Below are 12,991 nucleotides of genomic sequence, written 5' to 3'. Positions count from 1 at the left end.
AACAGGAAGAATATGTGAGTTTGGGGCTAGGACAGGGGGAACCCGAGAGGAGGTTTGGCCTGGTGGGTTTGGGAAAGGGAAGCAATAGTGGAAGCTGATCAGATAGTCTCAATCTTAGTAACATGAGCTTCTTGTTGTTTGGTGAGGGCAGAGGAGACAAGGATTAAGAGGGACCTAAGAAGATGGTTCGCAGTAGAGAAAAGCAGCCGGGAATATCCTGGAATTATGAGCAGTTTTGACAGATTAGAGGAGGACCCTCTAATGGTCCAGCTAGATCTGGCAATGAATGCCAAAATCGGCTGTTACTTGGTGTGACAAATCAATGAGTGATTAATGTGAGGTAGTCACTTAGTAGCTTACCTTAAATCTTTAATTTATTAAATCCAGAGATCAGTGATAATGGACACAAATACAAGAAAATATACTTTGCAGTTCAGAAATCTGATTAGAGGGCCCCTTATTAAACCCATTGAACAACATTTTAAAATAAAATAGTTATGGTAAAGGGAGCAGCTTTGGTGTTCAAATACAGAACATAAACAGATGCAAAATTCACCATATTCTGAGTGGACTGTGAGCATCGATGAAAGGTACATGGAAGGCAAGAAAATGCTTATCAAATTTGAAAGTATAAAACAATAAGTTAGGCATCCGTGTGCATTTACAGATTTTCAAGTCCAAATTCCTTTAGGAATATACAGAATGTATTTGACATTGAACCACTTCGTGTTGTGATTAAGAAGAAGGCCTTCAAAACAGAAATCATGACTGCATGTGTAGAGGATACTGTGGTATTGTATTGCAAACTATTTATAAATACTGTAAAATGTTACTTTTTGACTTATGTTAACCACACAGTTTGGTAATGGACCTTTTAAAGTGTCCAATGAAACTGTTTGCAAGAAGGAACTGAACGTGTGCTAAGATGAAATTTTAAAGTTTATTTATTTTAGAGTTTATTTATTAGTGTCACAAGTAGGCTTACATTTACACTGTAAAGAAGTTACTGTGAAAATCCTCTAGTCGCCATACTCTGGCACCTATTCGGGTACACTGAGGGAGAATTTAGCATGGCCAATGCACCTAACCAGCATGTCTTTCGGACTGCGGGAGGAAACCGGAGCACCCGGAGGAAACTCACGCAGACACGGGCAGACTCTGCACAGACAGTGACCCAAGCCGGGAATCGAACCCAGATCCCTGGTGCTGTGAGGCTGCAGTGCTAACCACTGTGCCACCGAAATTTGACAAAATGCCATTACTTACTAAGACAACAAGTCTCTCTCTATTCAAGGTAAAATGGGGCATATTATTCTCTGTTTGCTTCATCTTAGAAAAATGTTGGCCTGAATCCAAAGTATGCTTCCCTGGTTTAAGAATGGATAAAAACACACTCCATCAAGCTGGCCAAATAATGTTGGAGTAAGTTTGAGAAATTATCCCAATAGAATTCCACTGAAAAAAGGTGGAAAAGAAAAACATGCACATTGCTGACTTGGGCATGTGCACAGGATGAATGATGCACACATCCCCAAGGATATGTTATACAGGAAGGTTGCCCGTGCCAAGGGACAAGCTGGGTGCCCAAAGTTCAGATTCAAGAATGCTGACCAGGGGTATGAAATGCCTTTAACACCAATCACGGCAAGTGGGAAACTGGGTGACGATCAAAGCAAATGGCGACACTAGCAGTGTGCAGGAATTCCCCACCACAGCAGAATGTGGCTTCAGAATCTCCTGAGCAGATGCCAACCTTGTGAACAGGCAGGGATCATCCCACACCACTGGCAAAGGACGACTTTTTGTGTGGTGGGACTTGTGGCAGACTTTGCCTTTTCAGAATCAACTTGTTCGGCCATCCAAAGAAGAGCAATGAATGATCGCACCGGACCTCAGCAAAGTTCCCCGTTGCATTTCCATCACCTCTCGCAGGTGGAAGGATAGCAATCACTTCCAAAAGTAATAACTATTGCTTTCTCTTTTCCAATATTAAATATCCAGCTAGAAGAGACACAGTTTTATTAACACTACAGGAAAGACTATATCATCAGGTTTTATAGTTTTATAATAGCATACTGGTCCAGACAGTGACCAATGACATTTTTGCTAAAACTGTTGCTGCTAAAACTGCTCTTGCAAGAATTTCTTGGTACTTTTAGATCAGTGTACAAATGTATGGATTCTGATTTAAATTGAACCAAAAAGTGTGATGAATAAATAGTTTTTAATTTTACGTTTAAATCTGATGGAACTGTTCCAAATTATTTGAGGGATCTCTGGACATACTATAGTAAAATTGAGTGGGGGCACTTTTTCCTCTTTATCCTCCAAAGACAGGTGGGAAAAGGCAGCATCCAAATTGCAACATGGTTCTTCTTACGTGTGGCAAATGCATGGTTTTGGTCTTGGGCCTTGCACAACTACTGTAAGAACTACAATTGTCAAAACACACTCATCTCCTTTCAATTCCTTTCTTCAATACTTGCTCTGTATCTTTGTGCGTTCTTTAAGTCTTGTTAGGAACAACAAAACCAGACCTTAGAAATAAATCCATTCTTTCAGACAACTGCATGATAGCAATAGTTTATGGAAGATGTCCAATACAGTTGTTCTACACTGTCCAATAATGCCTAGTTCAGTTGAGTTACTCAGAAAGTAAGGCTGAACGTAGAGGCTTGAAGGTCCGTCTGCTCATTTTCCTTGTATCTCGCAAAGGGTTAAGGGGCTTCTTTCCATTCGGTGTGTGGCAAAGCATGTCGTCGAGACTCAGTGCTGTGATTTGTCCAGATATTTTCAGTGTTTCACACACATCCTCAAACCGGCTTCGAAGCTCTGGGTTGTTCTCCAAGGTTTCGCGCACTACAGCCACCTGGATGATAAATGGATCCAAGTTAATGCTGGCTTATGATAAATGACCTGGCAGATCACATGCATTCTTCATATATCCATGTCGCAAGTGCAAATAGTTTACCGATTCACAATAAAAATGAAAATTGGCAATAGACAGGGACAGATTCAATCTATCAGCAGCAATATACTTAACATGAAGGTCCTGCCTTCTCAACCTTGCCCCTCGCCTGAAGTGTGGTGATCCTCAGGTTAAATCACCACCAGTCATCTCTCCCGCTCAAAGGGAGAGCAGCCTATGGTCATCTGGGACTATGGCAGCTTTACCTTTCTTTTTACTTAACATAACTCAGTGGATTAAACAATGCTTTGCCACAATGTTTTACTTCAAGGGCACAAAAGGGCAGAAAAACGCAGAGTAAAGTCCGTGTAGATTATATTATTCACCCCGAGGAGTACCTGCATAATCTCCCTAGCTTTGCACCACAGGAGGTGTAATTATTATGCATAACAATAGGTGCACAATATATAAACCAGAAAATATATGAACAGCTAGAACCAGTGGTGTAGCATTTCCTACAGACACAGAGACGACCTCAACTGATACTCAGTTAGTCAAGTAACTGTCAGATGCTGCACTGAACCAGACAGAGTAGATCATTAAATGTGTGAGAATGTGTTATTGTTTTAATATTTGTGGGGAATATTGTCTTATTCTGGAAAGAAGGCTGTGTGCCTGATTTAATTAAGCTGGGAAAAGGTTACTAGAGACAAGCTGTCTGGGAGGTTTAAGACATAAAAGGATACAGGTGTTAGGGTTGTGCATTTGTAACGAGATATTCTGGTGGATTTGAGGTTCAAGTAAATAGGTCGGATCTAACATCTGCAATTTTAGATAAATTATATGGAATCATAGAATCCCGATAGTGCAGGAGGAGGTCATTCGGCCCATCGAGTCTGCACCAATCACGGTTTACCCTGCTAATCCACTGACGCTCGGTGGCAATTTTGCATTGCCAATCAATCTGACCCATATATCTTTGGACTGTGAGAGTAAAACCAGAGCATGGAGGAAACCCACGCAGACACGGGGAAAACGTGCAGACTCCACACAGACATTGACCCAAGCCGCGAATTGAACCCAGGTCCCTGGCATTGTGAGGCAGCAGTGCTAACCTAAATTAAATTAAGAATTTGTTTGAATATTATAAAAGGGAAGTCAGAAGTGACAAGATACATTTTGCATCTTACAGGAATTCCATGTGTAAACAGAACAGCGTATATTACATTTTATTGACTGGAAGCAGAGACAAAATAGAAACATGAAAGGTTTTATATTTTGAAGGGTTTGAGTTCCAAAGAGCTGTGAGAACAATGGAACCTAAGATGAAGGGGTATTTTCGAGTTACTTTGGAGAATTCTGGAGGTGCTGGCTGTGTGAGGAAGATCTCCTCTGGGCTGGGAGAAGGTGCAGTTTGAATCAGCTATCCCTAGTCATGCTGGAAAAGCTTAGGGCTGCAAAAAACCAGTCTTGTTTCTGAAGGTTTCTTGGATCTCCACAGCAGAACAGAAGAAAGTTTCAGAGGTCATATGGCATATCTTATTAAAGCAACAGCAGCTTTACCTTGGGTAATAGTACTGGATTTAATTGTTAAACATCTATAAGGGAGTGTTGCCTGGAAGGTGTTTACTTGTGAGTCTGACTAAGTAGGAAGACCTTTGGGGGGAATGTTCTATATGACTAATTTTAACTGTGTAACTTCCTTTTCTTCTTGTTAATACACCTTTCACTTTAGATTTTTAAAATTCCAGAAGTGTTACTGGACTTCTTGCTCCTGAGATCAATGTTTTTCTTCTCATTTACAGAATACAAAAAAAGGGTATGGCCCAGTAAGTTTCCCTCTGGGATTTGGTTTGCTGTGCAATTAGCATCTGCTGTGATCATAACACACAATCGAAGCCCGGGCAGCAGAACAGTACTACAGCTGGCTTCAGTGCTTCTGGGCAAGATTCGTGAAGACTGAAATGAGTCAAGGTTCCCGTCCATGATTGCTATTCTCAACGCTATACTGAATTCCATCTAAGTGAACTCGAGCTGATGATGTTAGTCTGTCCCACAGACCTACATTGACACTAGCTATCCAAGTCACATGAAAACTGATTAACCTCTTTTCAATAAAAAATAGGTCTTTGTGACATGGGCATTGCTGACAAGGCTAGCATTTATTGCCCATCCACATTTGTCACTGAGGCATGGTATGTGGGCAGGCCGCCTTCTTGAACCGCTGCAGTCTTTGTGAGGGTATTCACCCAATCTCTGTTAGGTAGGGAGTTTCCAGGATTTTGACCCAGCTATGATGAAGGTACAAGCCAACTTCTCGAGAGTTCAATCAGCTAGAACATCAAGTTTATCTATTTGCATACTCACCACTTCTTGTGAAAAATCCACCTTCTTCACAAACTTTGGGACATTGTCTGCAACTGCTTTTTCCAAAACGGAGAGCAGATTTTGATGTGCTCCTGACAGAGCTAGTAAAAGGACCTGAACAGAAATTGCACAGTTAGATTTGATTTAGTCCTTTAAAACAAAATATATTCCGAGTTGCTGGTGAAAACACACTTGGAATATAGTGTTCAATTCTGGTCGCCACACTACCAGAAGGATGTGGAGGTTTTGGAGAGGGTACAGAAAAGATTTACCAGGATGTTACCTGGTACGGAGGGCATTAGCTATGAGGAAAGGTTGGAGAAACTTGGTTTGTTCTCACTGGAACAACGGAGGTTGAGGGGCAACCTGATAGAAGTCTACAAGACTATGAGGGGCATGGACAGAGTGGATAGTCAGAAGCTTTTTCCCAGGGTGGAAGAGTCAATTACTTGGGGGCACAGGTTTAAGGTGCGAAGGCCAAGGTTTAAAGGAGATGTACGAGGCAAGATCTTTTACACAGAGGGTGGTGGGTACCTGGAACTCGCTGCTGGGAAAGGTATTGGAAGCAGAAACGAAAGTCACTTTTAAGGGGGGTCTTGACAAATACATAAATAGGGTGGGGATAGATGGATATGGTCCCCGGAAGGGTAGGGAGTCTTAGTTCAGTCGGGCAGCATGGTCAGTGCAGACCTGGAGGGCCGAAGGGCCTGTTCCTGTGCTGTAATTTTCCTTGTTCTTTGAAAAGTATATTTAAATATCTATCACTTTCAACACACATCAATATTGTAAGCTCACGGGAATAAAAAACCATTTTATGCAACCAGTCGCTTTAACATTTTGAGTGTCATTCTGGTGAATCTGCAGGGTACTCCCTCTAAGGCCAACATAACCTTCCCTGAGGTGCGATGCTCAAAGCTGAATGGAACACTTTAGGTGGGGTTTGACCAAGTTTCTGTGCAACTACTGTCTCCTACCAATAGTTTCATTTCTTCTCCTTGTCAAATTTTCCTTATTTGTCTCAAGATCCTGCAGCCTAAAAATTTTAGCTCCCAAGCATAAGGGCAAAAGAAGTAGGAACTGACGTAGGCCACATTGCTCCTCAAGCCCACCCTGTCATTCGGTAAAATTTATGACCTCATTCTCACTTCCCTGCCCAATTCGCCTATCCCTTAATCCCCTTTGTGTTCAAAAACGTATCCTAGTCTTGAACATACTTAATGACTGAGCATCCACATCCTTCGAGGTAGAGAATTCCAAATGTTCACAATCTTACAAAGAGATTTCTTCTTATTTCAGTCTTAAATTATTGACCCCATTTTCTGAGACTGGGTCCCATGTTCTGACTCTCAGACAGGGAATCCACCTCTCAGCATCTATCCTGTCAAACATGCTCATAATATTACAAACTCACAAATAATGTTTCAATGAGATTACGTCTCATTCTTCTAACCTCCAGAGAGTATTGGCCAAATCTTCTCAACCTCTTACCATAGAACAACCCTTTCATCACGGTAACCAATCTTGTGAACCATTGCTGCACCATTTCCAAGTATATCATTTGTTAGATAAGGAAACCAGAATTATACGCAGTATTCCAGGTTTGTTCTCTCAAAGCCCTATACAAACTGTAGCATGACGTCCTCGCTCTCTTACTCCAAATTACTTACAATAAAGATGGACATGTAATTTGCCTTTTTAACTGCTGGTGTACCTGATTGCTCACTTTCTGAGCTTCCTGTAACCCAGGCCCTTTGAACACTAACATTTAAAAGTTTCTCACTATTTAAATAAAAATTCTGACTTTTGATTCTTCCCAAAGTAAATAACCCCACATCTTCCCACATTGTACTCCATTGGCCACCGTGACCTGACTAAACCCTCTTTGTGTTGTCCTCACAGCTCACATTCCCACCTAGGTTTGTATGTCAGCAAACATGAATACATCAATCCCTTCCCCCTTCATCTAAATAATTAATAGAGATTGTAAACAGTTGCGGTCCAGCAATGAACCTTGTGGCACTCCAATAGTTAGTCTGCCAACTTGAGAAAATGCTCCTTTTATCCCTGCTCCTAGTGCTCTGACCATAACCAATCCTCCACCCATTCTAATACATCATCCCCAACCCATGAGGGCTTAGTTTGGGTAATAATCATGCTTTTCCTGTAGCCAGGTTTCTGTATTGGCTTTAATTCATACCCGTTACAGTGAATTTGTGCTCCTTAACTCATTTCATATGCTACGTACATATGTGTACAGAGCTTTTACTTTGGTAGCCAGCCCTGCCTTCTCATATATTCTGCTGATCTTTTTATCCCCACTTTTTCATCTTACTCAATGCATATTGAGCACACCAGAGTCACAGATGGCAGAGTAAGTGTCCTCTTGCTTTGCTGCGATGAAACACCTACTCTTTAATGGCACATGGGGCTGAAGTGAGATTAATTGGCGATGGAAGGCAGTTTTTAGTTTGTCTGAACTCCCTTTTGTTCCACATGTCAAATTAGCCTGTTGAAATGTTTACAGATGTTTAGATGGTCTGTAAATATATCACTGCTGCCAAGTTCTATTGTGAAAGACACAGTTGAGGCCACCAGTAGCATGAATCAAGACTATTTTTCTGGTTTGTTCCACAAATGACAAGCTTCCTACTTCATGATCTTCCAGCATTTCTTGGTTGAATCGTGTTAAATGAACCCAAATTCTTTTGTTAACAGTGATGGAGATACTTACGTGAAGATTAAGACAAATTTTGCTGTCTGTGTGCATAATGTGTGAGTAAATTGACCGAGCTTTTACAACGTCATTCTGAAAAAGAGAGAGATGAAAAAGGCATTAGTTTTTTTTTCTGTAACACAAAATTAAGAGCTGGCATCATGTGATGTTTCCAGTGATGGAATAGCAAATACCAGATGCTTCAGATTCGTCCTGGTTACTGAGTAATGTTAAAGTTGCTGATTTTGTTATTTCCACAAAAGAAAGGCCACTGAACAGAGCGTTAAAATTAGAAAGAGGCAAGGTACCACTGCAAAAGGAGAATAAATGACTCAAAATGCAGTTACAATACTAATGGATGAACATTTAAATTCATAATTTAATTACATCTCTGGCACAGTCTTGAACCATTTAAGTAGTGCGAGATTAAAGAGGCTATTTTCCATTGGGATATCAGGATCCTATATGCTAAATTCTGCAAAATAGAATGCAATTTGATTATTTTCTTTAAACATATTAAACAACTTAAAATCTTGGAAATTATACTTCACACAGTTGTAGGTCTCAAACCCAGAAAAAAATTAGAATATCCACAAGCCCAGCATTGCCTGTGCTGTATTAAAGAATATTTTTTTATTGCTTTCGCGTCCCGCCCTCCTCCCCAGTGAAATATTTCTAAAATACCATGCTATCACAATTGGGGTGGGAGGAGAAGAGAGATGAGATTCATTTCAATTCTTTTTAAAGCATTTACTATTCATCCCTCAGGTGAATTTGCTGCAGCCAAAGTCAGCATTTATCATCATCCTTACTGCCCCCTGAGAAGATGACTGGGAGCCACTGTTTCAAATGATTGCAATCATGTGGCGAAAGTACTCCCAAGCTGCTGTTGGAAAGCGGCTTCTAGGATTTTGACTCAGCGATGATAAAGGGATGACGCTATAGTCACACACTGTACTGATGTGGAGGTGGTACAGATTTGGAAGGCTCAAGAAGCCTTGGCTAGTTGCTGCAGTGCGTCTTGTAGATAGTGCACACTGTAGCTATGTTTGTTTATTAGTCACAAGTAGGTTTACATTAACACTGTAATGAAGTTACTGTGAAAATCCCCTAGTCGCCAAACTCCGGCGCCTGTTTGGGTACACTGAGGGAGAATTTATCATGGCCAATGCACCTAACCTGCACATCTTTGGAGTGTGGGAGGAATCCGGAGCATCCGGAGGAAACCCACGCAGACACGGGGAGAATGTGCAAACTCCGCACAGACAGTGACCCAAGCTGGGAATCGAACCCAGGTCCCTGGCGCTGTGGGGCAGCAGTGCTAACCACTGTGCCACCCCAAAGAGAGCAAATATTCAAGGAGTTGGATGGGGTGTCATGCAAGTGGACAATTGTAGCCATAGTATTATTTTTTTTCTTGATTTCTTCATAGGATGTGGTGTTGCTGGCACAAAGGCATTTGTTGCCCGTTCCTAATTGCCCTTAATTGAGTAGCTTGCTGGACCATTTCAAGACGCAGTTAAAAGTCAACTATATCGCTGTAAGTCTGGAGTCTCAAGGAAGTCAAACCAGGTAAGGACAGTGGGGCCGTAATATTCTGGCCTCATCGCGCCCGGCACAGATCGTGTTGGGGCAGCACGGGCGAGTGGTCTAGCCAGTTTAGTGCCAGTGCAAACCCACGTTGGGATTCATCCAGCCACCATGGCAGGATGCCAGATTAGCATATTTAAATAAGATAAATATTAAATATAATATGATAATATATAAAATGTGGATCTCTTTCTTACTGCAATGCCATAAGCAGCGTAGTGTTGAGATTTACTCAACAGCACTAAAAATTAAACAAGAATCCCACTGAAAAAGCTACAGGACTCCTGTACTTTGGTTACAAAAATAACCTTAAATCAAAATGAAAGCAGAAAAGGTGTGCAAAGATGTCCAAAGATGTGCGGGTTAGGTTGATTGGCCATGCTAAAATTGCCCCTTGGTGTCCTGAAATGTGTAGGTTAGAGGAATTAGTGGGTAAAATATATGTAGGGATATGGGGGTAGGGCCTGGGTGGGATTGTGGTCGGTGCAGACTCGATGGGCCGAATGGCCTCTTTCTGTACTGTAGGGTTTCTATGATTCTATGATGAAAAGCTTTTTCATCTGGAAAATAATTGAACCAAATGAAATACTGTTCTTTTCACATGTGTTCTCCCAGTCTGGAAGCTGTTGGAACCAAAACCACATAGAAAAAAACACTTCTTCTATACCCAATTATTACTATGACCCAATTATTACTAATTATGCCTAATTATGGCACTACTGCCCTCAGCAGCAATTTATATACTGTGTGCTGCTAGGCTGTGTCGAAAACCATACCTGCTTGATTGCAAGTGCTATTGCAAAGCAGAATGCATGTCGGGGAATGAACTCTCCTCGTGTCAATGATTCTTCCAGCAGCATGCTACATATCTTGTGTGCTTCCTCCGTATCCTGTGTGAAGATCATTTAGATGTTTTTACCAGGAAACAAACCTGGAGTTCAGATGATGCAGACCTGTCCTAGTGGACAAAGCCACAGGCCATCCTCTCGTACTAGGACAGCAGGACAGGTCAACATTCTCTGTTCAAAATGATACATAGAAGAGAGGACATTCAGGTGACTGGACTGCAAGAAGAGGCAAAATAACAACTGGAGATTTAGGAAAATACATATAACTGAATGTGTGTCTTCCAGCTATAAACTCGAGATATAACTCTAGTAATGATATTTGTCACATTTCTGTTGATGATTAGCAACTTGTCTTTGTTCCTTGGTTTCTAAGAAATTGGCCTCCATCATAGTGAGGCCATCAAGTCATAGAATCATAGGCCGTAATTCGCCCCAAAAAAGTTTTAAGTGTCGAATTTGTGGGAAAACTGGTTCAAATCATGCCAGTTTATTCAGTGCAACTTCAAACTCGAATCTCCCACACTCTGTGCAATGCAGAGGTCACAATCGTGAATATCATTAAAAGCTCAGGGGGCGGGGCCTATTCACGCTGGAGGCTGACAGCTCCGGGCCTCTGCGCATGCGCAGTGGCCCCAATCTGTCATCCTCCCTCTTGCTGACCAACGAGACCCTCTCAGTGCTGCCCGACACCTCCACAGTCCTATCGCAGTCCCCACGAGCATTCCCAGGCCAGCCCCGACCCCCCTCCCCCCGTCCCAGAGCGCCCCGATCTCCAACCGCCCCCATGCCCCAGCAGTGACGACCATTGGCGCCACACCCCCGAGACTGACTACCCCCCAGGCCACCCTGATCGTTGGCCTCCCTCCATTCCCGACCAATCCCAATGCAGAGTGGCAGCGAGACCCCCCATCCCCATGGATTGCGCCCTAAGTCCCACCCCAGCTGGCCCCACTCCCGAGGCCTCGCACCCTTGGCACTGCCCAATGCCCGATTAAAATAAGATTAAAAACAGATTCAAAGTATTTACCTTGTGTTCCCGCCGTTTTCCAGTGTGGCTCAGGCGTTGCGGACATCTGGCGCTGGGAGATGTGCGCGCAGCAGGAACACACGCGAGAATCCCACTAAACGGCCAACCCGCGTTTCTCCAGGATGGGAGATCACCCCCATAGAATAGAATCAGAAAGCCATTTGGTCCATCAAGACTGCACTGACAACAATCTCACCCAGGCCTTATCCCTGTAACCCCATGTATTTACACTGCTAGTCTCCCTGACGCTAAAGGGCAATTTAACATGGTCAATCAACCTAACCCGCACATCTTCGGACTGTGGTTTCCTCCCACAGTCTAAACCACACTACTCGGTGGAAACTCACGCAGACATAGGGAGAACGTGCAAACTCCGTACAGACAGTGACCCAAGGCCGGAATTGAACCCGGATCCCTGGCACTGAGAGGCAGCAGTGCTAACCATTGTGCCACCCTGGTCTCTGTGGATTCGATATTGTGCCTAAAATAGGCTTTTTTCTTTCTTGCCGCCTGCCAAACAAGTGTTACAATATTTCCATCACTGGGCAGACATTGACTTTGTTACAGTGTTGGACATGCCCACATGTGTTAACGATGAGCTAGAAATTCCCTCAGGTTTTATTTTATCCAAAAAAAAATGAGTCTTCCATCTTCAACTTGTAACTGAAGACATTTCAAAAACTTTGGAAAACAGAGGTATGTGGATAAATCATTCTGAACATAATGAGTGTTGGGGTCATCTTGCCATGAAATAACACACCATTTGTCTGCTCACCTATCAACCCTGTTTATATCTGCCTGCAGTGACTCACCACAACAGAGAAGAGGAAGAGGTGATCTGTACAGGTCTTCAAATACTGGTAAATGGTTTTCACTGGTCAGTGAGATGAAATGAGTCATCACAAACTTAAAATGGTCACAAAAAGAATTAAAAGGAGACCAGAAAAAAATACATACACAGAAGATGGTGACAATGGATTGTCACAAATCATTCTGGAAAGAAAATCCATAAATTCTTTTTAAAAGGGTATCCGATGTCTGCCTGAAGAGTATAATTAAACAGTATGGGAAATTAGTAGAGGGGTAGAAGTAGTAGCATAGGTTCATTCTCGAGGAGAAAATAATGATACAGCCTTGGTGGACTCTACCATACATAATTGAAATCACTCATTGGATTTTTAAAAAATTCATTTGTGGGACATGGGTGTTGCTGGCTGGCCAGCATTTATTGCCCATCCCTAGTTGTTCTTGTTCAGAGGGCAGTTGAGAGCCAACCATATTGCTGTGGCTCCGGAGTCACACGTAGGCCAGACCAGGTAAGGACGGCAGATTTCCTTCCCTGAAGAACATTAGTGAACCAGATGGGTTTTTCTGACAATCGACAATGGTTTCATGGTCATCAGTAGGTTCTTAATTCCAGATTTTTTTTATTGAATTCAAATTCCACCATCTGCCATGGCAGGATTCAAACCTGGGTCCCCAGAACATTAGATGAGTTTCTGAATTAATAGTCTAGCGATAATACCACGAGGCAATTG

At 42.4% G+C, this 12,991-nt stretch overlaps 1 protein-coding gene across 1 annotated transcript in view; it reads right to left on the bottom strand.

Moving 5' to 3' along the window:
* Positions 1 to 351: 351 nt before the first annotated feature.
* ptcd2 (pentatricopeptide repeat domain 2) overlaps positions 352 to 12,991 on the bottom strand; it is a 36,751-nt gene continuing 24,111 nt past the window's right edge. The window contains exons 7-10 of the mRNA XM_078214893.1: positions 10,355 to 10,468; positions 8,007 to 8,081; positions 5,276 to 5,389; positions 352 to 2,869 (exon numbers count right to left, since the gene is read on the bottom strand). Of these exons, the coding sequence (XP_078071019.1) occupies positions 2,645 to 2,869; positions 5,276 to 5,389; positions 8,007 to 8,081; positions 10,355 to 10,468 (528 nt within the window). The 3' untranslated portion in view covers positions 352 to 2,644. The remainder of the gene's footprint in view (positions 2,870 to 5,275; positions 5,390 to 8,006; positions 8,082 to 10,354; positions 10,469 to 12,991) is intronic.

The sequence above is a fragment of the Mustelus asterias genome, chromosome 6, assembly GCF_964213995.1.
Source record: "Mustelus asterias chromosome 6, sMusAst1.hap1.1, whole genome shotgun sequence".
Lineage (NCBI taxonomy): Eukaryota > Metazoa > Chordata > Chondrichthyes > Carcharhiniformes > Triakidae > Mustelus > Mustelus asterias.
This window is presented reverse-complemented; position numbering and strand designations above follow the sequence as displayed.